Source organism: Gavia stellata, chromosome 28 (genome assembly GCF_030936135.1).
Source record: "Gavia stellata isolate bGavSte3 chromosome 28, bGavSte3.hap2, whole genome shotgun sequence".
Classification (NCBI taxonomy): domain Eukaryota; kingdom Metazoa; phylum Chordata; class Aves; order Gaviiformes; family Gaviidae; genus Gavia; species Gavia stellata.
The window spans coordinates 2061307-2087951 of NC_082621.1; the positions used below are offsets into that span (position 1 = coordinate 2061307).

General features: G+C 60.8%; 1 protein-coding gene across 1 annotated transcript in view; it reads left to right on the top strand.

Annotated features, from left to right (window-relative positions):
- Window positions 1-9828: 9828 nt before the first annotated feature.
- Window positions 9829-26645, top strand: part of SRCIN1 (SRC kinase signaling inhibitor 1) — a 57437-nt gene continuing 40620 nt past the window's right edge. The window contains exons 1-2 of the mRNA XM_059830328.1: window positions 9829-9946; window positions 20445-20728. Of these exons, the coding sequence (XP_059686311.1) occupies window positions 9829-9946; window positions 20445-20728 (402 nt within the window). The remainder of the gene's footprint in view (window positions 9947-20444; window positions 20729-26645) is intronic.

Sequence of the window (26645 nt, forward strand, 5' to 3'; positions counted from 1 at the left end):
TCCTCCAGCAACATCTAAGCTCTCTGAGAGCCCGTCCCATCCCGTTCCCCAGGGCTGAGAGCTGCAGGCACTGTGTGACATCCCCGGGCGGGCACCAGCCTGCACCGTCCCTATTTCCTTCTGCTTTAGGCTTATTTACCTGGGACTTTGGTGGCCTCCTGCCCTGGAGCAGGTGGCTTTTTTGTGCTGGTGACAGCTTGAAGGTAAGAGGAGCTGCACCGGCATGTCTGTCTGTCTTAAGGGATGTGCGTGGCTGTCAGGCAGCCGGAGTCCCGGCACAGGCAGGGCTGTGCCGGGGAGGACAGCCTGGAGGTGGAGGAAATCAAGCTTGTAATACGTGGGGTGTGCCAGGCCTCCCGACACGAGAGCCTTCTCGGTGTAAAACCAAGGCGCTGGAACAGCACGCTGTAATTTAATTGCGTTTCCTGCAAACGCCTTGTTGAGTTGTAATGAACACATTATCCCGAAATGGGAGTGGGGAAGCAGGATGAAGAGAGCAGCCCACGGCCGGGCCATGCATCCATATGGGGATCTGCCCCGGGCACCAAACGCTGTTCTAGCTCGTTTGCCGTCCCAGAATTACACATGCAATTAAGTTCCTGGCTCCAAACGGCGTGCTCGCTTGCCCCTCAGCTGGAGAGCAGATTGCACGGCTGCTTCCTTGGGGCCGTGCGGGAAGGAAGACTTGGAGGCTGTGCTCGTGGCCATGGCTTCTGCCGCCCTTCGCGGGAGCTGGGAGTTGGCTCTCCGGACCGGAGGCACAGCCAGCCCTGGTAGTTTCATCACTGGTGTTCGTGGGGTGGGCTGCAGGTCCTGCTGGCGCTGAACCGCGACATATTTAATGGTTGGACTTGATGATCTTAAAGGTCTTTTCCAACCTAGACGATGCTATGGTTCTATACTAGGGGGGAAGTAGCGTAATGGTGATGCTTTGTTGGGATTCAAGTTCTTGAATGGGTCATGCAGAGCCTGGAGGTGTTAAAACCAGCACAAGGAAGGCTGAGGGGAGGGGGTGAAGGTAATGGGTAGGATCTGTGGGATTTGTGGGATCTTTTTAAGACCCTTCCGATCACCCAGTTTGACCCCAGCTGCGTGACAGAGGCTGAAAGTCTCGGCAGTAACTCCTGCATCAGGACCATAACTTCTGGCAGAGCGGGTGTTTATCTTTCAGAAGGACACCCTGCCTTGGTTCAAAGGTGGGAAATGATGGAGAAGCCACCCCGCTCGGCGCAGGCTCTCCCCGGCCCCATTCAGCACATATGCCTTCTCTCTTCTCTGCGTTTCTGACGCTTCAGCTTCCAGCTATCAGATCTTGCTGCCTTTGTCTGAAAAAGATTAAAGAGCCCCCGCTCTCGGAAGCTGCATCCTTGCGGAGGTGAACATACAGACAGTTATGAGGTCATCCTGCAGCCGTGTAATGATGCTAGTTAATGAGCTTGTCTCTCGTGGAAAAAAGGTGGTTTTGACCCCTTCTGAAAGGTTGCTAGCACCTCCTTAGGCTGATAGACCCGCAGCTCGGCGACAGAAATCGGCACCACTCTTTCATCCCATCTTGGGTTCCGGCAGCGACATGGTTCCGGGTAACCCTGGAGGCAGCCGGGGAGGTTTTCAAGGTGTCTCGGCAGTGTGGAGGCTTGGCTTTTTTTTTTCCCAAGTCTTGTTTCAAGCCAACAGAATGCAACAGGGCCTCACTAGATGGAGCTGAGCCCCAGGACCAAGCGGGGAGAAGCGAGGGATCTGTGATGGGGCTGAGCCAGGAAGGTCCGTGCAGCCCGGACGCTGGGGATGCTCGCCTTGTTGCTTGCCCAGGTGAAGGGGCAGCAGCCACGGGCAGGGACAGTGCTGGCCCGTTCAGACCAGAGGGCAGGGGCTCCCGGCTGCCATGGTGTCCCGTGGGACAGCGGCAGGGGCTGTCCCCATCCGCTGCCCAGAGGTTCCCACTTGCCTCTCCCCTTGCCGGGGCTCCCCACGTCAGGATGCTAAACCAGCCCGTGCTGTCTAAATACTTTTCTCTGTCAAGCAACCCAGGGAGGAATAATTCACAGAGTCAACGGCTTTTTAATATCTCTGTGCTTCAAGTCAATTTTCAGTGCAGTCATTTGCCTTTTAATTAAAAATTATTGCTTCTCCCCCCACATGCATCTTCCTCCCCCCTTTAAAATCAGCAAACAGCCAGCCTGCCTCCCCTTCCTCCTCCTCCTCACTGGTGCTGTCTGAGCTTCCCAACCGCAGGCTGCTCCTGGGCTGGAGCCTTATCGGCTCTTGCCTCTTGTTGCCACATGGCCACAGCTCCAGCTCGCCGGCAGCCGGGGATGATCTCACCTCTGGTTTCCTGCTGCCTTTATTAAAAAAATGCAATGGAAATAGATGCACTGAGAGCCTTCCCTGACGTAAATCAGGGCTGATCTACTGCAATAAGCAGAGCCACAGTCATTTAAACCAGGCAAAGGTCTGTCTTGTTGCACCCGTGGTTGGGCAGCGTTGCCAGGATCAGTGCATGGACCATGGGCAGCCTTCTAGATGCTGGGGGCAGGTAGCAGATGCCCGTTCTTCACCCAGTGCTGGTGAAATCCCAGTGTCAAACCTGGCAGATGCAGGAGCAGCCTCCTGCACACGACCTGGGGCCGTGGAAACCCACGGGTGATGGAGCCCCCTTTCCGAACCGTGCCTGGAGAGGGATGGGACTGGCAGCGGCGGGATGAGCCCTGGTGTAACAGGGGGTGCCTGGGGGCCAGGCAGCACTGAGAGATCCCCAAAATAGAGCCGGGAGAGGACGCGGCCCCTCTGGGCTCCCCGCGGGGCGTCCGCAGCGCTGCGCTGACAGGTGCCGGGCTGACGAGCTCCAGACTTGTCAGCGCCGGTGATGTACCTATAATTACTGTCTGATGTTGCCAGAATTAGACTGGGAGCTGAGTAGTTTGATGCAGACGTGAGTGTCCTTGGCTGCCAGCAAGAGGTTTAACAAGTGCGAGGCTGCAGGCAGAGCAGATTCTGCTCCCCCCATCCCTCCCCGGGCATGGCTGCCCGCGGCCGCTCTCCTCCCCTGCTGGGAACCAGCTTTTGGGAAGGATGGGCGAGGAGTGGGGTGCAGCCCCCTGGCCGGGGTTTGCGGTGGTGGCAGGAGGGCTTGAGGCTGCTGCTGGGGAATGGGCTGTTGCATTCAACCGGCTGTTTCATCGGGTGGTGCCCGAAACCCCAACTCCCCACCGTGCTGGGTGACGGAGGCTGGCTGAGCCTCAGCCCCTTTTTCAGAGCCACGTAAAGCCCCCGGGACGGCTGCACGCCCTGTAGCATCCCTCTGCTCGAGGCAGCTCTATCGACCACCCTCGGCTCCTGCATCGCTCGCCCGTTTCTCACCACAGTTTCTGGTTTCTCACCTCCCATCCGTGGCTCTGGCCGTCTGTCACCGGCTCGGCGCAAGTGACGGGTACCCACAGCCTGTGCCAAGGTATTAAAGCCTTTATCGTAGTCCAGGGCCTGTAATTCACAGCACAAGAACCAATAAATGGGAATGATTCAGAATCATTTAGCAGCTTCTGCTCAGGAAGAGAGAGACCAGGACCTCAATTAAGCTATTTGTAAATTGTTAATTTAAGCATTTCACTCAGATGCCTTAAATTGTTCCCTCCTGCAGTTTACAAACGGGTAAAGAGCACAGAAATATAAATGGAGCGGTGGGGAAATGCCATTTAGTTACCATTTTCGGCAGTGGTAATAGACCTGTAGCTAACAGCGTTTTGATTTAAATCAGAGTAAACCAGGGCCTTCTTTAGAGGAAGATTGACCGGAGAGCAGCGGTCCCCAGGTGATGGCTCCGAATCCCGGTGCGGGGAACGGGATTTGCCGCATCTGCGCTCAGCAAGTGAGCAAAGGCAGAAGGGTGCTGAAGTACTGTGAGTGCAGAAGGACTTGGTGCTGTGCCACGGCGCCGGGTGCTGCGGGTGCCAGCCTGGCCCGGGAGGTGTTGCTGCGGCAGCTCGGGGCTGGGCTGCGCTGCCAGGCATCGCTCGGGTTGTGCCGTCTGGGGAACAAATTCTCACTTGCCGCTTCCCCAGGTGGGTTCTGGCTTCCTCGCCAGCTGGGGAGCAAAGCCCCAGCCCCACGGGCTCGCCGAGCGGGTGCCGGGGCGGCCGCGGGAACAGCTTGGGCTGCGAGCGGAGCCGAGCCCCGGCGCACGGTGGCACCGGTCCCCGTGGGAGGCTGGCGGGGCTCTCCCGGTGCCAAGTCCTCCCCTCGGCTCCACCTGCCACCACTTGGCAGATCCCGGCTCGGATCTGTGACGGGTCCCGCCAGCCCTGCCAGCGATGCCAGCCTCGGCAGATGTTGCCCGCAGCCTCGGCAGGCGGAGCAGCCACGTGGCCCTGGTTTCTCTCCCGCGGATCTGTTTCCTTCGCTCCTCCGAGGAGGCTGAGCCATCTTCAGAGCTGCCTTGACACCTCCGGGTTCTTGCTGGGGTTTAAGGAGTTTTTATTAGTCGAACTTATCAACCATCAGTTTGCTGAGTTTAATAAGATACTACGCTCCCTGGCCCTTCAACTGTGAAATGCATTTAGCCGTGTGATGTCAAAAGGTCTCCAATGGATTTTTTTTTTGCTTAATCTGGCTTCCTCCCCGTTTCTGATAGTAGCAGATACGATACGTCTGCCGCTGCGGTGCAATCTCTGGCCTCTGAAATGGAAAAAGCTTTTCCGTCCCCCGAGCTCTAAGCTTCCCAGAGGCCGCTGCTCCGTGCCTGGGCCAGGGTCGTCTTCCCGCTTGTGACACCCCGAGGACCGGGATAAGGTCTGGTCTAAACAGACCTGCAGACACTGTCCCCAGAGCCGCCGGCCATCCGACCCTCCGGTTTGAGGCTGAGCTCGTGTCCTGACGTGGGCTTTTCTGGCCCAGTAATGGGCGTTGCCGTGTGCGGGGGGGAATTCGAGCACGGGAAAGCGATGTATCCCGGTGACACAGATTTCCCATCAGATCTCCACCTCTCGGCTCAGCAGCTCAGTGTCGTGCTGGGGTGGGTGCTGTTAGCAGAGGCTCCTTCTCCGGCCACCTGATGCTTCAAACACTTGGGTGCGAGCAGGGAAAGGCTGTCCATCCCTCCTTGCTCGTGCTTGTGAGGACGGGCAGACTGGCTGCTGCAGGAGAAACTCAAATCCAGCATCTCGTTCAGTCCGGCCGCCGGGAATGGGGCCCGTCTGTTCACAGGGAGTGGACCTGGGTCCAGCAGCCCGGCACAGGGCACGCGGGTGATGCTGAGCATTGATCGCACAGACAGATCAAACTGCCCGCAGCACGGTTGGTTTTCTTGCGAGACCTTCCGTGTCGCTCCACTCCTGGTTAACTCTTCTTTGCCTCTCTGAGCATCCTTGGCTGCTTGGCGTGGCGGGTCCCCGCTCCTCCTCCAACGCCAGAGCTCGGCATCGCTGCCTGCTCCCGAGCAGCATCGCGCGCCCCGGGAGCAGAGCGCTCGCTTAGTCCCCGATATCTTGTCGCTTGAATGATGTACAATAGACCTACTGTGTGCGGCGTGTTAGGGCACCGCATGCATGAATATTGCTGTATAGACTGCGTGTGCCGAGCCCAGTTGCGAGCAGACACAAAGCCGCGCTGTCTGTCTCGGCTCGGGGGCGAAGGCGGTTGTATTCTCGCCCCATGACTGTCTTACTGTTCGGATTGCAACCGCAACCAGCGGCGCCAGGGCAGAGCGGGGGCTTCTTTGTGTTTGGGGCTGTACACAGGCATTGTGAGAAGCAATCGTGTTTCTGAGGAGTTTACAGATTAAATAGGAGCAAGGAGAGGTAGCGTGGAGGAATCGGCTGGTGTGTGTGGAGGGGAGAGCGCTGCCCGGTGCGGAGACCGCACTCCTCCCTGGAGCCGGCACCAGTGACCGGAGAGGGGACACGGAGCTGGGCATCGGGCATCCTTCTCCCTCGCAGGCACATTAGGTGCTGGTGCTGTCTGGAAACAGCTCCTTGGGTAGCTGCTGAGAGCAAAACCATGTCTGGCATTGCAGGTGTAAATGCAGACGTCCTCCCCTGACGTGTGAGCTGCTTTTACCAGCCTCTCGCTGGGAATTGCCTTGCTGACACGCATCTGCTCTGCCCGCCCGATCCCGGCCCTGGTGAGGGCGAGGTGTCACCTGGCAATGGGCTTTTTGCGAGCACAAGTGGCTCCTGCCACCAGCCTGCCAGCTCAGGTTTGTGCTGCAGGAGAAATCGTAGCCTTTGAAAGCCCCAAAGTGGGAAGATCTACCTTTGGGTTTAAAAACAGGCGCTTGCCTGTGTTACTGAGCAAGTCAAGCTGGGCTTTCAGGGTGCAGGTGTAGGTCATGGTGCTCCTTCCCACGGTGACAGCAGGACCCTCCTGAGGACCGTCCCCTTGGTGCTGGTGCAGCGGTGCCAGGTGCCGGCGATGCTGGTGGGACCTGGGATGGTGCCTGGCACCCGCCATCCCTGCGGCGAGGGAGGAGATGGAAGGGTCCTGGGGTAAACCTGGGTGCTCGGTGCTGCCCTCGGCTCCTGCCCCCATCCTGCGACAGCTCAGTTCCCTGCCTGTGAAATGGGGGTCGGGTGCTGCTCTGCCCCTCAGAAGTGTGGGGACCGTCAGTGTGATGGATGTGAGACAGTAATAGATCTGCAGGCAGGCCCTTCTGAGCAGCTCTCAAACTGCAATAATGCTTATTTACTCCTCATCAGCAGAGCAATCAGAATTAAAAGGTCACCCCATCCTCTGGCCCTCCCTGCAGCGGGACTGCGGGAGTGAGCCAGGTTTCGGGGATCAGCAGGAAGGACAATTAATCCTTGCTGCCAGCAGTAATCGTGTTTGCTTTTCCAGCATAGCATCCTCCCATCACTACGCCCTCCTCATGCCCCCAAACCTCCAGCTTCAGCTCTGGCATCCCCATGCTCTCCCTGTGGCAGGGAGCACAGTGTGTTTTTCCCTGCTGCTCTGGGTCCTGGCACCCAGGAGGGCTGGGCAAGCTTCCCAGCCCTGCCACTGACCTGCCGTTTGCCCTTGGTCACGTCTCCTTGCCTCTCACCTCCCAGCTGCATTGCCCATGTTGACTCAAAGCTCTTTGGAGCAAGTCCTACCTCTTCCCCATGGCATTGGCCCAGCACAGTCAGCACAGCTGGTGCGCCAATACAAATAACACACGGGCTGCAGATAATATAGTCACAATATAAATGCAGAGGGAGAGACACCCTTGGTCCCAAACTAAGGGAGGGAGGGGAAGAAGCCCACCCTATGCATGTGGTGTGCGGGAGCCAGGCCAGCCCCCTCACTCAGTGCTCTCTAGAAATGCTCAGCAAAGAGGAGCACGATTTTTTTTGGGGGGGTCGTCATGGCAGGGCGCGCGATGAATCCTGCCTGCCTGTGCCAGCCGTGACTCACGGCTGCGGCTGTTCGAGAGCCTGGAAGGGCTCCAGCCAGGAGCTCAGCGCTCCCGAGTTTCTCTGTTCTTGCCCTGCCACCACTGGGCTCTGAGCCAGGAGCGCTCCTGTGTGTGTTCCCCGTCTATGCCTCAGTTTCCCCATCTGCAAAATGGGGCTAAAGCCTACCTCCAGGTCTTTGGCGTGAGGTTTCCTGGGTTCTACAACCCTTCCCACCCGGGGCTGTCTGGGCTGCGGTTTCGAGACTCGAGTCGTAAGTCCATGAGATAACCTTTAGCACGCGACAATGAGCTGGTGCAGCAGGGCAGGCTGGCTGGGGAGAAACACCGGGAATAGGGGACGGAGGAAAAAGGGGTGAGTTCGCAAAGCCTCTTCCCAGCACTGGAAAAGAGAGGGGAGACCTGGAAAGGTGGGAAGGAGCGAGGCAGGTGGGGCTCTCTGGTGCAGGAGACCGGAGCTGGGCAGAGCACACGCTGTCGTAGCTGTTAGCTGGGATTGCTCTGCCACAGATGTCAGAGAAGCTCCCGGTGCCGACAGGCAGCGTGCAGGCAGCAGAGCCGACTCCTGAGCAGGTGAGTGGTTTTTTTCTCCAAGCAAGGTGGTGTAATTGGCTTCCATCTAGTTGATCAGCAAACTGCCCTTTGGTGGGTTTTTAAATCTGTGCAAATTGGGTTTCTCAGAGCAATGCTGAGGCCACGGTTCTTTCAGCTGGATATTTAATACTTTGGGCAGGTAGAAATGCAGCTCTTGGCTCTCCTGTAATTGTGACTGCAGGCCAGGGTGCACGTAAGTCAGTGTATGTGGTTTTGGGGTGCTACTGGCATTGCTGTTGCCTGGGGGGCTGCTGGGGTTTGCTCTTAATTGCATTGCATCAGTGTTTGGGTGCTGCTCGGTGGCAGCTGGGCTGGAGGGGATCCTTGCAGGACAGGTCAGGGCCCTGCTGGGGGGGTCATGGCCCTGCAGGACTGCCTTGGGTTGGGGAAAGACTGAGTTTTGGGTTACCTCTGGCTGGATCAGCATCTCCCCAGCAGCTTGGGGGAAGAGGCGTGCAAACACACCCCGAAATGCGGGCACAGCGATGGTCTTGATTAGCTTGGATGGACCAAGAGGAGCTGGCTTATGCCTCTGGCATCTCTCAGGTCTTTGCTGCCTTTTCCTTATTTCTTCGGGGTAACCTCGTCAGCCCCTGCCAGGGCCAGCCCAGTCGAGGAGGTTTCTGGGCAGCGTCGGGAAGGGTCACTCAACCCGTACAAGACCCATCCAGCAGCACGTTGTGCCCTGACTTGGCTCAGCGTGGTCAAGGGCCGGATCCAGCATCGTGTCCCGGGGACAAGACCTCTGCAGAAGCTCAGTGGGCAGCTCGGCAGCACTGGGGAGGCAAACAGGCTCTCGTCTCCCCAGCACCGAGCAGCCCTGGTCCCCTGTACACATGCACCCTCCAGGCTTGCACCCGGGGCTGGGGGAGTGGTGGGAGCGTAAGAAGGGCTCCATGAGCAGCACCGGCAGCCCGCGGCACGCCGGCAGCCCGCGGCACGCTGCCGGCGGGCCCTTGCTTTGGCAGGGCAGGGAGGGGGCAGCGCGGCAATCTGCAGGCGCTGACGGCTGTGCATGGCTGTGCACTGGCTCCTGGCTCCCAGCCCATGTGATGTGTTTGAGGGGGCACACTGACATTTCAAAAGGAAGAAAAAAATAATACCCAGAGACCCACGGGGAGCTCTGAACCGCCTGAGCCAGAAAGGAGAGCAAGAGAGGCAGACGTCCGCGCGGAGCGGAAGAATAAAACTGGGCAGGAGGGAAAAGTTGCCGGGGTAGGGAAAGGATGTGAGCGAAAGTGCTGGCTTGGAGCCGGGAGGATGCGATGGCCGCTGGCAGAGAAACTGGGGCGGCGACTGTCAGCCATGGAGACAGCCCCACCGCCTGCCCGCCGGCCGTGCACCCCTCGCTAGCTCGGGGACAGGAGCGGGGACCGACGGGCACCGGGAGCTGGGTGGCAGCAGACGGCCAGCTCGGGAGCTCCTGCATCCATCCGCCCCGTGCACCGGCACCGCTCCAGCTCCGCTTCCCTGCGCGGAGGATTTGGCTCTGGATGTAAGGCGGCAGTCGCGCGCGGTTGAGCGCCCACCGATCGCTGCGCGCAGGCTTCCTCGAGGTCAGTGCCATGTAATAAGGTCGGTAACAATCCACCTAGCTGCTCACTTTCGCTGCATACATGTTTAATAATGAACCGATTCTGTATTTAATTAACATAAACAGCTAATGCAACGCGATATGTCTCCTTAGATTTAACGTGACAGAGATGGCGTGTTGCTTTAAATGCCAAGTGATTAGTAAAACCATATTTAATTTGGTTAAAACATATGCGATAAGATGCATGTGTTTGTCGCACAGATTTTGGAGCCGTGCTCCGAGCCGTCTCCTGGTTCCTCTCGCCTGCCTGGGTGCGACCATGCTTCCTCGCTGGGCAAAGCATCCCTTTGGCGCTTCCCCCAGAGCCATGCCGAGGCTGCGGGAGCAGGAGAGACCCTCCGAGCCCGGGGACTACAGGCTGACTCCGTTGCTCGTGGGTATGGACTGGCAGAGGACGTGGAGGGGGACGCGGGGTCCGGAGGCACCGGGCGATGTTAGCTCCTCGGGAAGGGTCCCAGCCCCACGCAGGTGGGCTCTGCCCCGGCAGGCGATGGCGCGGGCTGGGCTGGATGCCCGGTGCTGGTGGGAGGAGGCAGGCAGGGCTGCAGGCAGCTGCCGCTGCCCTCCTTTTGCTTGAATAAACCTCCCTGCCTGGACAGATTCTGACTGGCGCTGGTGGACGGGCTGTGGGGTGGAGGGGCTGGTGCGACGTGCCCCGGCGGGCGTTAGGAAGGGCAGGAGGCAGCACGAGGGTTGCAAGCACCGGCAGGGACGGGAGGGATGGCATCTGTCTCTAGGGACGGGGCGGTGGCCTTGTCCTGGTGTCACCCGCAGCACCCTGCGCTGAGGTAGGAGGTATCGGGGGGGGAGGCAGTGCCAGACAGGGAGCCCTGCGGGGACTGGGGACCTCAGTGTCCTCGTGCACTGCAGATGGGGGGGACATGTCCCAGCAGCATCCCCGTGCCACGGTCTGTGCACCCAGGGTCTCTGATCAGGCTGATAGCGAAGCCCCGTTGGATCTTACCCCTTGTTTTCAAATTGTGAGTGCGCTTTCCTGCAGCTTAAGAGGCTTTAGCCATGGATCTGAGCAATTTTTTTCAGCGTTTTTGATTTTTAACTAGCTGTGACTAACCAGGCTGGCACAGCAGGCTGTGACCAACCACCTACGTGCTACCTGTGTGCTTATAAATAGGGTCTGTTCTCCGCACCCCATTTGGAGTGTTCCTGGGCTCCTGAGCCCCTCTAACACCAAAACTGCTTCTTCCAGCCTCTCCCCCGCCGCTGCCGGGGCGTAGCATCACCCCATCTCCTGGCGGGAGTCACCCAAAAAGGCGGTGCCCCCCCAGTTCCTGCCTGGAGGCTGTGGGAGCCTGCGGGAGCAGGGCTCGGTGCTGTGGCCAGACCTGCCGAGCTCCGGGCTGTGCGTCCAAGCACGTTGCGACGGCAGCGAGAGCCAAGTCTTCGAAAGAGTTGGGTCCCCCTGTGCCAAGGTAGAGACGGGCCAAGTGTTGTGCCGGGCTGAGCGCGGCGGGGCTCTCCCTGCAGCAGCCGGCATCGCTGCGGCCCCCGACGTGCTGAGCCGGGGAAAAACCCCCTCCTGGGCACTTTCTCATGGAGCTGAGCGCTTTGCTCTACCAGCCTGAGGCTCTAATCCCAGGCTGCAGGGCAAGGGCTGGAAAAGCCATGGGTCTGGCTTGAGTTCTTCCCTTAGTGGCCTTCTTGCGAGCCCCCCTCCCAGCAGGGATGCCAGAAAGGTGGTTCCCCCCCTCAGCCCTGCTATGCTCTTTCAGATAAATTTGCTTTTGACGAGGTGCAGCACATAGTTGAAGCTCCTGCCAGGCGGTTTCGGCCTCCCGCTGGCAAGCGAGCGGTTAGCATGACTGCGCTAATGGCAGGAGATGAGAAGTGGTGATTAGCTTCCTTGAAAAATTGCACCAAATGCATTTAGCAGAACTGCAGCGCTGGTGCGGTGCATCGCTGTGTGCTGGGCAGGGCATTGCCCGCTCTGCCCACATGCTTTCCCCTGCACAGGAGCTTTTTTTTTCATCCTTTAGCCTTCCTCTTCATTGACTTGTTGCATTTTGTCTCTGCCTTTGATTGCAAGCTCTCCGAAGCAAAGCTTGCTTCTGTTTCCAAGCCAGTGGGGTAATGCCTGGGCTGCCGGCGGGCATCCCTCGTGGCTGTCCCCAAGGGCAGGACACAGCCTGCAAACGGTCTCGTGGCCGGCTCTCGGCTTTAATGTCCCAGTTGCCTGTGGCCGTGGGCCGGGCTGGAGGGTCCTGCCGACGGAACCCCCTTCCCGCTGCCGGACCACGCTGCTCCTTCGCGTTTCTCCTGTCATGGAAGCAATCGCGGTGGCCTTGCTCTGTTTAGTGATTTCTCTCGGTGTCTCATTAGAGGAAGAAATGGTCCTGTCGGGAATTGATTTTTGATCTCGCTATGTGTCCCCTCCAGCCCACCCTCCTCCTCCTCCTCTCTGCTGCCCCCCCGCCTTGCCCCCAGCCAGCTCCATGCCCTCCCCACGCCTCTGCCCTCTTGCTCTGCTTGCAGAGAGATGAGAATAAGAAACGAATCCAAAGCCCTGATCGTGGGCTCAGATGAGGTCCTGCCTTCAACCGAGCAAATACGTGCAGCCGCGGGTTACGGGTGAAGGCTGGAGCCTGAGCCTCCCGCTCCCAGGGGCCGGCAGCCACTCTCCCAAGCTTTTCCCAGCTCTCCCTCGCTGGGGCAGTTCCACCCAGCACATGGGTATGCATCTTCTCTGCCCTTTGCCACATTGAGAGCTGGTTTTGGGGCTGTTTCCTTCCAACTGGACCCAGCTCTCGCTTGCAGCGGGACCCTGGCCCCCCACCATCACCCCCCCCCGCTCCCTGTCCTCCCACGCAGCCCCTCTCCCTATCTCCCTCCCTCTGCTCCGGGCTAAGAGGAACCATCGATTCGGTGTCTTGAGGGGCAGTTTATCGCTTTCCTGATGCCTGATAGATTGGAATTGATTTCCCGAGCAATTTGCCTGAGCAGCTCAGGGCGGGAGCGCCCGGGACCCCTACTGCGACCCGGCTTTGCAGCACTGCGGTGGGGGGGGGCTGCGTCTCTGGGGCTGTTCCTGAATTGCGGCACTGGTCAGTGCTGGGAATCCTCCACGGAGACTCACGGGGCAGGGGGGGTTCCCAGAGCAGCACAAATTCACCTGCCTGCAGGGAAACGGGGGATGGAGACCTCAGCTCTGCAGGTGATGGGGGGCTCCGGGGACCCAGGTCCCGCTGCCGACCCAGGCTCATCCCGAAGGCTTCTCCCCCCAGGCCAAGCACGAGGGGGGACCTGGCTTCGCAGCGAGGCTTGGCTCCGCTTCGCTGCATGACTGCGGGTGAGTCACTGCCCCGCGTCCACGCACGCCCTGCACGGAGGCAGACGCTGCGCTCGCCTGTCTCAGCGTGGTGGTGGGAGTCAGCGGGCGCTGCCAAGATGCTGGGAAAGCTCCGGGTCCTTTTGGGAGATGCTAAATACTGATCCAGCGAGGGCACCGTGCTGGGCTCAAAGGCGGCACGTGGCTCTGCGTATGCTTTCCCCCTCCTCCAACGCTGGGTTCGACCCCCTCGCATCTCAGCATCCCCACCTGCAACTGGGCCCATGCACTCCCCCAGCTCCGTGCCTCAGTTTCCCTCTCCTGTCTGGGACCACGGGGGATCCCCAGGCTCGGACCTGGCTGGCGGTGCCCAGGCTATTCCCATCCCAGTTGCCAGGCTGCCGGCTTCACCGCCTCAAATCGCTGCTGCCGCGTGGGTGGGAGACGAGACCACAATGTGGCTTGTGTTTATGCTGTGAAGAGCCTGGCCCCTTCCATCCTCTCCTCTCCTTTATTTTTATCTGGCGTCCCCGAGCTGCTGGCATCTCCCCAGCCACTGTGCCATCCCCGCCAGCTGAGGATGCAGCCTCTTGCCAGGGCACGCGGGGCTCCTTTCTCCTCCGGTCCCCGGCGGGGAAGGCTCTGCCCCGGGCAGGGATGCTCTCCATGTGCACAGGATGCCGCCGGCTTCGGCCTCCTGCCAAAGGTCGGGGAGGAAGCTGATGGCAGGGGAAGGATTTGCCCCGGCTCTCCCAGCTGTGAGCCACCCTTCCTGCGCCGCCTTGCCCTCCACAAGCTCGCCTGACATCTGTCTTGTTTTCCCTTGCCTAAGGGAGGGCAGCTCCTTTCTGCCTCCCGCTGCAGCGGGGATCGATGCTTCCCACCGCCGGGCTGTCTGGGGGGGCCGCGACAAGGGGGGAGAAACCCTCACTTGGATGCTGCCCTTCCCGCAGGGCGATGGGTGCATTCCCACCCACCGGCTGCCTCCGGAGCATCCCCCAATGCTACCGAGCTCTGCTTACTGGCCCCATGGCACAGGTCAGGTCACATCTGTGCTGCCGCAGGTGTCCGACGTGACCCAGCCCCTGCCACCGGAGGAGAGGAGTCCGCTCCATCCGGGAGCCCCGGAGCTCACCCCGGCATTTGCAGCTCTACCAGCTGCTGAGCTCGGTGCCACAAGGTGAAAGCGGAGCCGCTTAGCTGCCGTGTGATCCGTCACACAAGGTTTATCCACTTACAGCCCCCCCGATTGTCTTGTCAGCAGAGCCCACCCCACCGGGCTCTCGCTCTTCAGTGTCACAGCCACCTCCTGACCTGCACGGTCTTCTCGGGCGAGGGTAGGAATAGCCCCCAGCTTGGAGCTGGCAGGAGATCCTGGGGAGATGCTGAGCCGAGGAGACAGTGCGAGGAGAAGGAAGGAGGCGAGGAAGGACAGGACCCAGCTCGTGCTTTTCTGCTGCTGCAGTGGGATGCCCGTGCTGTGAGCGGGCAGGGGACAGGCAGCGTGGTGGCAGGGAGCCCTGCCTGCAAAAGCAACCACAGGGGAGCTGCAGGCTGAGGGGGGCAAGGCTGGAAGGCTCCTTGGGGTGTCAGGTCCCCTTTCCCTGGGTGACAGCACGGGGGCCAGCCTGGCTCACGTACCTAGCTCGAAGGAGCGGTGTGGGGATGGGGCTCTGGGCGGGCGGGTGCTGGACCTGACCCTGAGCACAAAATGAGCAGCCGGGCATGCTGGCCCTGTGCTTGGTGCTGCGTCCATGGGAGTTAGGAGGTGAACTTGTCTCCCATTTCCATGTGCACTCGTGGGTGCGATAACACCCGGCGAGGTGCGAAGTAGCTGCCGCTTTTGACAGGGCTAGCCAGATGGGATTTCTCCTTCAGTTTGGGTTTTGACAATGACATGGGAATTTATCCGGTTGTTTCTCTGCTTCCAAAGTAAAGGAGCTGCTTGTCAGGGCAGCGTCGCAGAGAGATGCCAGCTGGACCGCCCCGAGCTCCAGCCGAGGAGCAACCAGTGCGCACCAACGCAGCGCATGGCTTTGGGCCGGCTCCTCATCGCTGTGCAGCTCCAGCAGCATCGGCAGGGCTGGCACTAGCAGGGTGCAGGCAGGGTGCAGACAGCGTCCAGGGCACGTAGCGGCTGGGGACAGGCAGGGCCAGGTCTGCAGGGTCACATCCGGACTGCCACTGCACATGGGCACCGTGCCCCTGCCCGCCTTCGAGGAGCCCAGCGGTGTCCTGGCCGCGGGGCCGGTGGAGTGGGGCCGTGGGGTCTGCGCTAACCCTGCTGGGAAGTTCCCGATGAAACGGTCGGTGGGTGGTGTTTTATTTTCCCTGGTTCCACTTGAATTTGGGAGTGAAAGGCACGGTGGGGAGCCCGCTGCCTGCTGCTGAGCCCGGGGGAAGGCGCAGCTTGGTGCTGCAGGGAGGGACCCTCGGGGATGGGGAGAGGAGGTGGGAGAGCTGCATCCCCCACTTCCCGGGGGGCTGCCAGGCATAGCATGGGCATGGGGAAGGTTTGTGCTGGGATGGATGTTAATGGTTCCTCGTGGGCGGCCTTGGCATCGCCTGGCTTTTCCCAGGCGGTTCAATGCCGGGTCTCCATCAGCCCGGGAGCAAGAGGATGGCAGGGAAGCTCCAGCCCAGCCGCCTGTCAGCTTTCACTCCCCGTATTGCTCTCCCTGTGCTGCGTGAGGCACGGGGAGGGCGTGCAGACGCTCTCACCTCAACATCAGGTGCTGGGATGGACCCCAGGTCTGTCCCGCTCCCGGTATCCCACCGGACAGGGGCACCCGTAGCTGATGGACTCAGCCCAAAGGATGCACTTCTCTGCAGACTGATTTTAAACCACCAGATCTGGCTGTGTAAAGCGCTGGTGATGGTTGGACCCGTTCGGCACGTGGCGGCGGTGTGGGCGAAGGGCGCTTATGTCCCCCCCGGCACGTCAGCTGGGCATGGCTTCGGTAGGAGAACACCGGCAGCTATGCAGCTCCCAGAGCTTTTTGGCTGTGTTTGCTGGCCCCTTCGTGGGGGTCAGATGGGAGCTTGAGGCTGGTCCCGGAGGGCGCCTGGCCACCATGCCCCCATCCCGAAATGAGTGCAAGCAGAGCGTGGCTGAGCCAGGGCCAGCCCCTGGGCAGCAATGCCTCTGAAGGTCCCTTTACCCCCACAGGTCCTGGCTCAGGCAGGGGAGGGTATTTCTGGGGTGGGCTGCTCAGCACAACAGGAATTAAGTGCAGCTGGAGCAGAAGCCGTGCAGGTTCTCCCTGCCTTTCCCAGCTCTCCCTCCTGTCCACCCGGGCCTGGCAGCAGCGTGGCAGGGAAGGGGTTAGTGCCGAGCGGGGCTCTGGGCGCTGAGCAGCCTCCTCGGGTGCTGTGCATGCAGCGGGCTGGCAGTGCGGCAGCCGCAGCCTTCGGGAGGAAGGCGAGCGCGTCCCGCTCTTCCCGCTGCCTTAATGGCTGGGCGCGTGGGAGCCGCATCGCTCCGAGGGGCTTCTATTCTTTCGCCTCCCTTTCTCCCCAAATGTACTCTCTCCTTCCCCTCCCCTCGCCCCTTTTTGTACAATTGCTTTCTTGGACTATTTTTCATGCTCCGCTAACTGCCATTGCTTTCACGGCCCGCGTGAGCCTTGCTGCCTCATGAAGATTTATGAAACTGCAGTAATAAACTGTGTTTGAAAGATCGTCTTTATGATAAAGCCCTGCCAAGCTGCTGGCGGGGGGGATCCGAGCGGACCGTGCCGCTGACCCCGCGGCCGCTCTGACCTGGCGTGGCTCTCGCCGGGCAGCGCCCGCAGCACGGGGCAGGGTTTTGGGGGCCTCTCCCGCCCCCGTCTCCCGGCGAGGGAGCAGGGAGCTGGTGGAGAGCTACTCGGGCTGCAAAGCGCGGGTCCTGAAGAGCATCACCCAAAGCAGGGTCGGGTTCTGGTGCCGCCGCTCTCCCGGGAAGGAGGTGATGTCGGCATCCTGCTAGGAGCCTGGGCTGTGGCCCCGGCACGGGTGACACCTCTGCCGGCAGGTAAGGAAGATGGATGGATGAATCGGCAAAGAGACTCGCGCTCCCTTAACCCCCCGCTGCTCGGAGAGGGGCTTGCCAGGATTTACCGTGGGATTTTGGCTGCTGTGGGAGCCCTGCGCCTGGCCAAGGAGCCGCCTTCAGCCCCCGGAGACCTGGGGGCTGCCTCCCCCGTCCCGCCAAAGCGGTTTGCCGGCCACCGTGGAAGCTGTCCTGCACCCGCGGGTAAGCGATGGGATGGTCCCTGTGCGGGGGACGTGTCCCGGAGGGGGACCCCGCTTGGCTGGGCTGGGGCGGTGCCAAGATGGGGACACTGGGCAGGCTCCGGCCACTAGCTCTCCCACCCCAGTGACCTACTTGGAAGCAGCCCCGGGAAGCACTTCCCAGGGATCTGCTGCTGCCATTGCTGGCAGTGGGGCAGCCCATGTGTGGGTACCACTGCTCCAGCATCCCTGCACGGGAGGAAGAGAAACAACTCGGTGGGGGGATTTTGGGTGGCAGGATGTAATTATCGCCTTGGGGTGAGGGCAGGGGGGAAGGACTGACACCCCCTTTCCATGCATAGTGCCAGGGGAGCACAAAAGAGCATGGATGGTTTAAGGTTTCTTTCCAAAGGAGCCCCTGTGCCCCAGTCGTTGGCTGTTCCCTTATCAAATGGTGTCTGTCCGCTCCGGGCTGGGATATCTGGAGGGAAAGGTGGCCGATGTGGGGACAGGTACACGCGTATCTGTGGCAGCTTTTGCTCCTCTCGCCTTAGTGGGGTTCGTGGATCGCGGGATTCATGGTGCTGGGGCTGCCTCCCCGCCGCTTGCTCTGGAGCCCGATGAGGGATGCGGAAGCGGATGCGGCACAGCCGGGGGTGGAAGAGCCCCCGACAGCATCCAGCTTTGCTCTGACCCCTGTGCAGATTGTGCAGGGCTTTTCAAATCATCCTTTTTAGTAGTCGGCAGAGAGACAGCGAGCTGGCGCGTTCCACTCTCGGAGCATGTAATTAGGGAGCGGGGAGCTGCATGCTGATGTGCAGCTCGGCAGCGGAAGGAGGAGGAGGGTGGGAAGGAGCCGGGAACACGGCCTCAGCCCAGGGCTGCTGAACCCCGGGGCTGGTGGAGGCACTGGGGAGGCGGCTGCAGGGAACCAGCCCCTCTCGCACCCCCCAAGCCCCTGTCCCTGCACCTTCCTCTGCTCATGGCCTCCTCGCTGCTGCGCTGCAGCTCTCCCCAGCGAGGGCAAGGAGCTGCAGCACCTTCCTCCCAGCCCTGCCACTGCCGCAGCTGGGGGCTTTCAGGGTGCCCCTTCAGAGCCTTCCCAGACATGCCATTCCGGTGGGACACGACAAGGCTGGGAGTCTCAGTGGCATTCAGGATCTGGCGCTTGCAGGGGGGCTGGTTTGGCGGGGATGGGCCATGCTGGGCACGTTGCCTGTGCCGGGGGATGCCCGGGGTCCCACTCCCCCCCGAGCTGAGAGCTCCCTGGCTGCTCCCGAGGATGCTCCAGGGCACTGCCAATGGGCACCCGGTGCTGGGGCTGGGATGGGTGCTGGATGCAGCCCCCAGTGCATCTCTGCTGCTTTGCCGCCATAGAGCAAGCGCTTGAGCGACGGGCCAAGGGCAGGAAGGAGTTTTCTGCCTGGTAGCAGCAAACCTGCGGCGAGAAGCGTGTGTTACGGGGGGCTGTTACGTGAGAGGAGAGGTGGGAAGGCAGTTCCTGGGGCTCAGCAGGGTGGTACAGGAGAAATTACTCCGTCCGCATTTCCCATCAGTGCTGGGGTTTAGCAGAGGCTCCTCAGCCGGTCGTGCCTGGGGACCCTGGGACGATACTCTCCGTCCCGCACCCCTCTGCCTTCTCCTCTGCAGAAGGACCGAGGTGTCCCCTCTGACATGTCTCCTGTGCCACTTTCCCTGGGGGATCTCGCAGCATTTTCCACGTGGCAGACGCGCAGCCATGACCTCCCCTGTGCAGTGGTGACGTGGGGACCCGGCTGAGCGAAGCGGTGAGGTGGGGAGGGACCCGGAGCTTCAGCTTCTCGCTCAAATTCTGCCACCGTCTTCTGGGTATGGGGGTGACGGTCCCCTGGCTGAGGTCATGCTTGGTGGTGGAGCCGTGGAGGAAGGGAGCTGGACCGATTCTTTTTTGGAGGTGGAAAGTGGAGATCAAGCTTTGGGGGGGGTAAGGATGTCCCCATGGCATTTGCTGAGAGCGTGGTGTCCCCGCCTGGCTCATAGCAAACCCCTTGTATGACCTTGAGCAGAGGAGTTATGTCTGTAGCCCTGTCCTACATTAATAACACAATCAGTTGTTATAAAGCTAATATGTTGGGCTGATAAATAATTAAGGGAAAAGGAAAAACCCTTTATGATTTGCTTAACAGGAGCTTGGGAAGGAAGGGAGGGGAAAAAAAGGACAAGGAGGGAGATGAATAATGGATCAAGGTTAAATGGTGAGCGAAAAAGGAAAGCCTTAACGCGGTGAATCCCTGCAACACACATGCTGCAGGTTGCCAAACTAGTTAGCGGCAGCAAAGACAGCTCGTGGCCTCGTCGCAGGCACGGCAGTGGCAGCCGGGACCAGCCCAGGGCTGTGTGTCACAGGCTCAGATGGCACGAGACCTCAAAAGTGGCTTCTTGGGGTGGGGGCCGGTGCCCTGGGGCTGCTCTGCAGTGGGCGTGGGGCTGGGCAGGGGCTGGGGGCCGTGGGGTGGCCTCATCCTGCAGCCACCGAGGAGGTGCCAGGCGCTGGCAGCGTGCGGGAACTTCCAGGCATTCATTACCACTCGCATTGTGCGCGCTCAGCACAACTTCCCTGGAAATTAAAATCACAGCGTGCAGCTAATGAATTGTTAGCGAAGGGACGAGTCCCTTACGCCTCACTGCACGCGTGACCGCCCGCCCGCCCCGCTGCCTGCGCTCGCTGCCTGCCGGGATGGGGTGAGCTCTGCGAGAGGGCTGGGACGGGGCAGAGCATCCCCGCGATGCCCGGCAGTGGTGCCGGGTTTGGTGCCCGAGGGCTGGGCCGGCTCCTGGGAGCAGCAGCAGCAGGATGGGGGGCTGACCCTCCGGCGGGGGTCTCTGGCAGGGCATGGGCATGGGGGGTCCTGCCCGCAGCACGGTGCAGGCGCTGATGGACAGACACGAGCCTCCCTCCTCCCTAGCCCGCATTTCATTTTCTTTTTGGTTTGTCCGTGTGTCTGTGTCCCCCTGTCTGTCTGTGCTCCGGAGCGGTGCCTCGCTCCTGTGTCTTGTCTGTGCCATTTTAATGACCCAATGCTGTTTTATTCATCTTTTGGTCTGAATGTCGTGGTCTTGGTGGTGTCCCAGCCCCTCTATCCCTCCTGCTGCCCCCTGCCCCATCCACCTCCTGCCACCACCAGCCCCACGCCTGGGAGCTGCCATCGCAGGGGGATAAACCCTGCACCCATCAACCCCGCCGCTGTATCCCTTTGAGGGATGGCCCCGCTCCCAGTTAGGCTCAGCTACCACTTCTAGCTTAAAACCCCCTCCCCATCCCCAAGTCTTAGCATCCCACCTCTGCCCCATAGCAGTGGGGCCAGCCCTGACCCCGCTCTGCTCTCCCCCCCGTGCAGATCCCGAGAGGACGAGCACCCACATGATCTCGGCGGACGATGCCGAGTACCCACGGGAATACCGGACCTTGGGCAACGGCACCCGGCGCTTCTCCAACGTAGGGCTGGTGCACACCTCGGAGCGCCGGCACACCGTCATCGCCGCCCAGAGCCTGGAGGCCCTCACTGGCCTCCAGAAGTCGGAGATGGAGCGCAAGCGGGATGCCTTCATGGACCACCTGAAGAACAAGTACCCGCAGCACGCGCTGGCGCTCCGGGGGCAGCAGGAGCGCATGCGGGACCAGGTAAGGGGCGTCTTCTCGGGGTGGGTGGGGGGAACGGGGACCCTAGCTCGCCCTTTGGGGCTGTCCAGAGGAGAAGAGGCTCACCGGGGGCTTGGATTGTGCACAAAATGGGTGGCTGCTTGCAGCAGCCCTGGGGTGGGGACCATCCTCCAGCCCTGGGGGGGGGGGCACCCCCGTCTCTCCCCAGGGCTGGGGGGGGTCCCAGGCGGATTTACCCTGCCATATGGGTGGATTCGATCCCTCTGGCTGTCGGCAGCCATGGGGAGGAGAGGGATGTTTCTCGGTGCAGAGGACATGCAGAGGGGTGGGTGCGATGGCCATGAGGGGCAGCTGGCGCCTGGATTTGACCCGCAGAGGGGTGACACCCAGCCCAGGTCTCGGTGGCTTTCCGCTGGGCTGCACACCCCAACTTCTCCCAGGAAGGGGCAGCCTGACCCGCGGGATGGTGTCCCTGCAAACCCTGCTGCGTGCCTGGCACCGCACAGCCCTGCAAGCCTTGTCCGGGCCCCCCACCTCTCTGCAGCCCCCCAGCTCTGAAGCAGTTGCTCCCTGCCATAGCCCGCACGGTACAAAAGACCTAAATAAATAGTTTACTCAGGCAAAGCTTCGCCCCAGCCCTCGCCCCCAGCCTGGCTGCAGCTCTGCGGCACGTCCCTGCGCCAGCCCGTGGTGCCCCGGCACAGCCCGTCCCTGGGTGGCTGTGCAGTAGTGCTGGGGGTGAGGATTTAGCGCTAATCGTTGTTTGGGCAGGCTGCTGCTCTGAGCACGGGCTTAAATCCCAGCCTGGCCACCGAGCCCCAGTGCTCTCCTCTGTGTTACGGACCCCCCCAGTTGAGCACATCGGTGCAAAGCCACGGCCGGCCCTGACCTGAGCGGCACAGGCACCGGGACGGGGATGCTCTCTGAGCCAGGGGGGTTCGGTGCAGCTCCTGGGGCAGAGATCTCCGCCCCGGCTGCCCGGCAAGGTGCCAGGGAGGCTGGTGAGCACGGGGGACTGTGAGGCAGGACGAGCAGAGGCAGCGAGGGGCTGTGGCTTTGCCCCAGCACGCGCTGCTGTGCTGTGCGGGATGCGGCCGGGCAAGGGGCACCGAGGGTTTGGTACCCACGTCCACGCGGGGACGTCCCTTGGTTGCCTGTTCCCCGCGGACTCAATCCTCCCCCAGGGACCAACCGGTCCTTGGAGAGGGCGGCGGGTGACGCATCTGGGCACCCTTGCTGAAAGGAGCAGAGCCCAAGGGCTGAACGGTCCCTGGGGACAATATCCATCCCTGGTGCCCAGGGGTTCCCCCCGGGCCAGGCAGCACCCCAGGGTGCTGGGGAGCCCAGCCCGCTCCTCCGCCAGGTAACAGCGATGCCCCAGCGATGCTGTCGGGGCAGCAATAAATCCCCACCTTTTTATAAAAAGGCACAGGGGAGGGTGAGCGCAGAGCAGCTGGAGGAAGTGGCTGGAAAGAAATCTTATATCATCTCCAACTAGACGCCTCCCCGAGGGACGGAGGCGACGGCTCCCAGACCTAGCGCGGCGGAAAGAAATCCAGCTGTGTAAGGAAAACTGGCAGGGCCTCGGCGTGCCGCCCGTGCCGAGACGGCAGCAGCAGCATCGCTGCCTCCTCCGAGCTGCCGCCCGCCTTGCACCCTCCCTCGCCCGGCGGCACTGCTTCAGGGAGCACCAAGGGGGGGTCCCCACTCTGCAGCCCCTTGCAGAATGCTTGTGGCTGGATGCAAAGGAGGGCGGCCAAATCCTGCTGTGGTGACTGGCACCAGCCGAGCATCCGGATTGTGGCTGAGGGCTAATTGTCAATGGTGGCTTTGCCATCCCCATCGGTGCACGGTCCCTACCTGCGCTGCCACTGGTGAGATGGAGCAGTGACATTTCTAGATGTAGAGTGATATTTCTCAGCAAATAACTAGGAATTTTTCCCTTATTATTACAATGATTTAAAGACTTTTTTTTTTTTTTAATAAGCAGCAGCTATAAAAAAATCCAGCTCTTGTTGACTCGGGGTCGGATGAGCTTTGGAGGATTTTTTTATAATGTGAAAGATGGTCTGGATTCTGGATTTATCCTCTTTATTTCTGAACCCCCTTGCTCGGGGCCGTGGGTGCCCAGTGGGACTGGGAGGATCCGGGCATCTCTCGGCACCGGTGAAACCCCTCCTGGCATTTTGGGGCTCGGTTGCAGAGGGGTGAGGGCTCTCCTGCGTGGCTGCGCAGGGCCCCGGCCCCGGGCTGGCTCTGTCCCTCCCGCCCCGGGCAGGGTGCTGGGCAGGGGCACAGCACCATCCATCAGCCCAGCCGCAAGCATCACCCGTTTGCAATTGGGGGGGAAAGAAAAAAACTCAAACCAAATCCTATTTTTTTTATCTTTTTTTTTTCTTTTTTTCTTTTTTCTTCATTTTCCCTGCAGGCGGTAAATAATAACGGGGAGAAAATGAAACTAGAAACACTGGAAACCCCGGGTGCCAACCTTTAAATGACATTGGGACACAACACTCTGGGCCTGCCTGAAACGTTTGAAACTTGCTTTGCTATTCTAGGGGAGCCTGGCAGGTATTTCAGATCACAGGCTTTGCTATTTTGTTTTTTTTTCTCTTTTTTTTTTTTTAAAAACTTACATACGAGAGAGTTTACAAAATCAGAGGTGAATAGAACTGTTCCATAAATGTCAACATCCCTTTCAGCGTGGCAAAGCCTGCAGCAAAACGCCATTGTACTCCTGCATGGGGATTGGAAAGCGAGCGCACTAGTAATTTTAATCATATGTATATATAACAGAGCAGAAAAAACCCAGGCAAATAATTGTACCAACACCCAACAGACTGCTAGCAAATCTGCGGAGAAGTCCAAGGTGGCAGCCAGCTAATTTAAAACCCAGCTGGGAGAACGCGTTAAATGGGCACGTTAACAGTAAAGAGAGGAACGGGAATCGGGACGAGGTGGCCGGCGGAGCCCCTCGGCTGCTGGGCTTTGGGTCTGCATTTGGGGCGAATCCTGCCCCGGGCTGGGGTCAGTCCGGCAGGAGGGGGTTTCTTGGCCCTCTGTGCATCGGATGCTCTGGGACGTGCGATTCAGCCGGGGCCACCCCCACGGTGCCCGACAGCGAACGTTTAGAAAGTGAGGAACCTTTAGAAAGATAACAATATGATGGTTTAAAGGGGGTGACCCCATCGCCCCTCCCTGTTTCTCACTACTACCCACATTGCTTTTGGATGGGCTTTTCGGCATGGGGCTCAGGGGGTGCGTACCACCCGGGAACGCCGGTTTTACGCAAATTATAAACCCCAGAAAATAAAAGATTACAAACCCTCCCTTGCCCGTAACCAGTTAAATGCATGCATGCCAGCTGTATCGCAATTAAAGCCTGCCAGCTCGTAAGCTGCAGCATGGGGTTAAATACCGCAGCGGAGCTGGAGCAGAAACATGCGCCTCTCAGGTCTAACTAAAAGTATATAAAAGCTCAGATTTAAGCTTGTCCAGCTCTGCTGCAGGGGAAAAAAAAAAAAAGGAAAAGGCTGGAGCTGAGCGTTAACGTCTCGGTGGCTGCCTGACAGCAGCAGATTTGCAGCTGCCCGGAATAAATCCGCCTTTGGAATAAATAAGGAACAGCCAGCGCGGATGTGCGGACCCCCAAAGCCGGGCCCTGCTCTCTCCCGCCTCGCCAAGGGGCCCCGCCGGCATCGCCGTCGTCTGCCCGGCTGGGGGGTGCATTGGTGTCGTGTAGGGCAGGAGCAATCCCGCAGGCAGGGGTGCAGGCAGGGGTGCAGGCAGGGGTGCAGGCAGGCGTGCAGGCAGGCTGGGGAGGTGCTGGTTTGCTGCAGCTGGCTTTGTGCCTCAGTTTCCCCGAATAAAGCAGGGGTCTTGGCTGCTTCCCTGCTCTGCAGCGGGGTGTGCCGCTGTGTCGGGGACCTTGGGGGGGCTGAAATTCGGGGCTGGGGGTGTGTGGGGCTGGGTCTGCAGGCAGGGAGCAGTTTTTGGCGTGGGTTGTTCCCAGCAGCACTCGGCCCTGCTCTGCAGCGCCGTTGGCTCCGCAGCTCCCGGGGTTCACAAGCGCCGATTGCGCCCGCAGTTTGGGCTGGGTGTGCAGCGGGGGCCGGGGGGGCAGGCGGGATGCCCGGCTCCGGCAACACGGGGCTGCTGCAGCCCCCCGCTCGTGCCCCCCGCTCCTGCCCACAGCTGCTCAGACTCAGCTCCCGCGGATTAAAAGGAATAGTACAAAATCCCAGTTATTTTTGTTGCGCTTGCAGTTGTCCAGCCTTTTGGGGAGCGCGTGCTGATGCATTTCTGCGTGACTGTAGGAAGGGAAAACTCCTGGGGAATTCGGGGTCCCGGGGAGCCGGGGGGGTTGACGAAGGCCGTGGCAAGCCCTCGTGGGTGGGCAGCCTGGGCGCTGCATGCAGGGTGGCACTGGGGCTTGTGCAGCTCCTGCACGGGCTGCAAAGCCCTGCGGGTGCTGGGGTGGGGTGGGGGGAGCCTGGCAGCACCCTGTGCTGCAGCAGCATCTTATGGGTGGGTGTGGGAGGGTGTGCATGCATGCACGGGTGTGCGTGCACAGGTGTGTGTGTGCATGGATGTGTGCATGTATGCACAGGGGTGTGTGCGCATGCATGCACAGGTGTGTGTGTTCATGCGTGTGTGCACGGGTGTGTGTGCGCGCGTGTGTGCACAGGTGGGTGTGCGCATGCATGTATGCATGTGCATGCATGTGCGTGCGCGTGTGTGCATGCACAGGTGTGCATGCGTGTGTGTGTGCATGCATGCGTGCGTGTGCATGCATGGTGTGTGCATGTGCACGTGTGTGTGCGTGCACAGGCATGCATGTGCACACGCATGCATGCACGTGTGCATGCAAGCACAGGTGTGCACGTGCACGCATGTTTGCCTGTGCATGCCTGTGTGTGCGTGTGTGCGCAGGTGTGCGTGTGCATACATGTGTGTGTGTGCACACATGTATGTGTGTGTGTACATGTGCATGCGTGTGTGCGTGCACCATGCTGCCTGTGCCCACCCCACAGCGCGTCCTGAGCCACCTTCTATGGCCCTGACAGGGTGCGGGGGGGGGGGGGGGGGGGCAAACGCTGCAAAGCTGCTGGGCCTGGGGGGCTGGGCTGCCTGTCCCACCCTGCATCCCCTGGCCCCCAGCACCCACACCTGCACCCATTGTCCCCCAGCACCCACACCTGCTCCAACTGCCACATTGCACCCTCATTGCCACCAGCACCCAGCCTTGCCCCCTTTGCACCTCTAGCACCCCCCTTGCACCACTGCCTCCCTAATTTCCCCCCAGCAGCCATCCCTACCCCCTTGCACCCCCAATTCGTCAGCACCCACCCTTGCCCCATTGCACCCCCAATTCCCCCCAGCACCCACCCCTGACCCATTGCACCCCCAGCACCCATCCCTGACCCACTAGCACCCCCAATTCCCCCCCAGCACCCACCCCTGCCCCATTGCACCCCCAGTTTTCCCCAGCACCCCTTTGTCCCACTGCACCCCCAGCACCCCCGTTGCCCCATTGCATCCCTAATTCCCCCAGCACCCATCCCTACCCTATTCCACTCCCAATTCTTCAGCACCCACCCCTGCCCCACTGCACCCCCAATTCTCCCAGCACCCACCCCTGCCCTATTGCACCCCCAGCACCCTTCCCTGACCCACTAGCACCCCCAATTCCCCCCCAGCACCCCCTTGCCCCATTGCACCCCCAATTCCCCCAGCACTCCCTTGCCCCATTGCACCTCCAGCACCCATCCCTGACCCACTGCACCCCCAATTCCCCCCCGCACCCCTTTGCACCACTGCACCCCCAATTCCCCCGTCACCCCCCCCACCCCGCCCACGTCGGGAGCGCGCGCCCCCTCCTGGCGGCCCGGCGCCGCGCGGCGGCAGGTGGAGTCGCGGTTGCCATGGCGACCGCGCC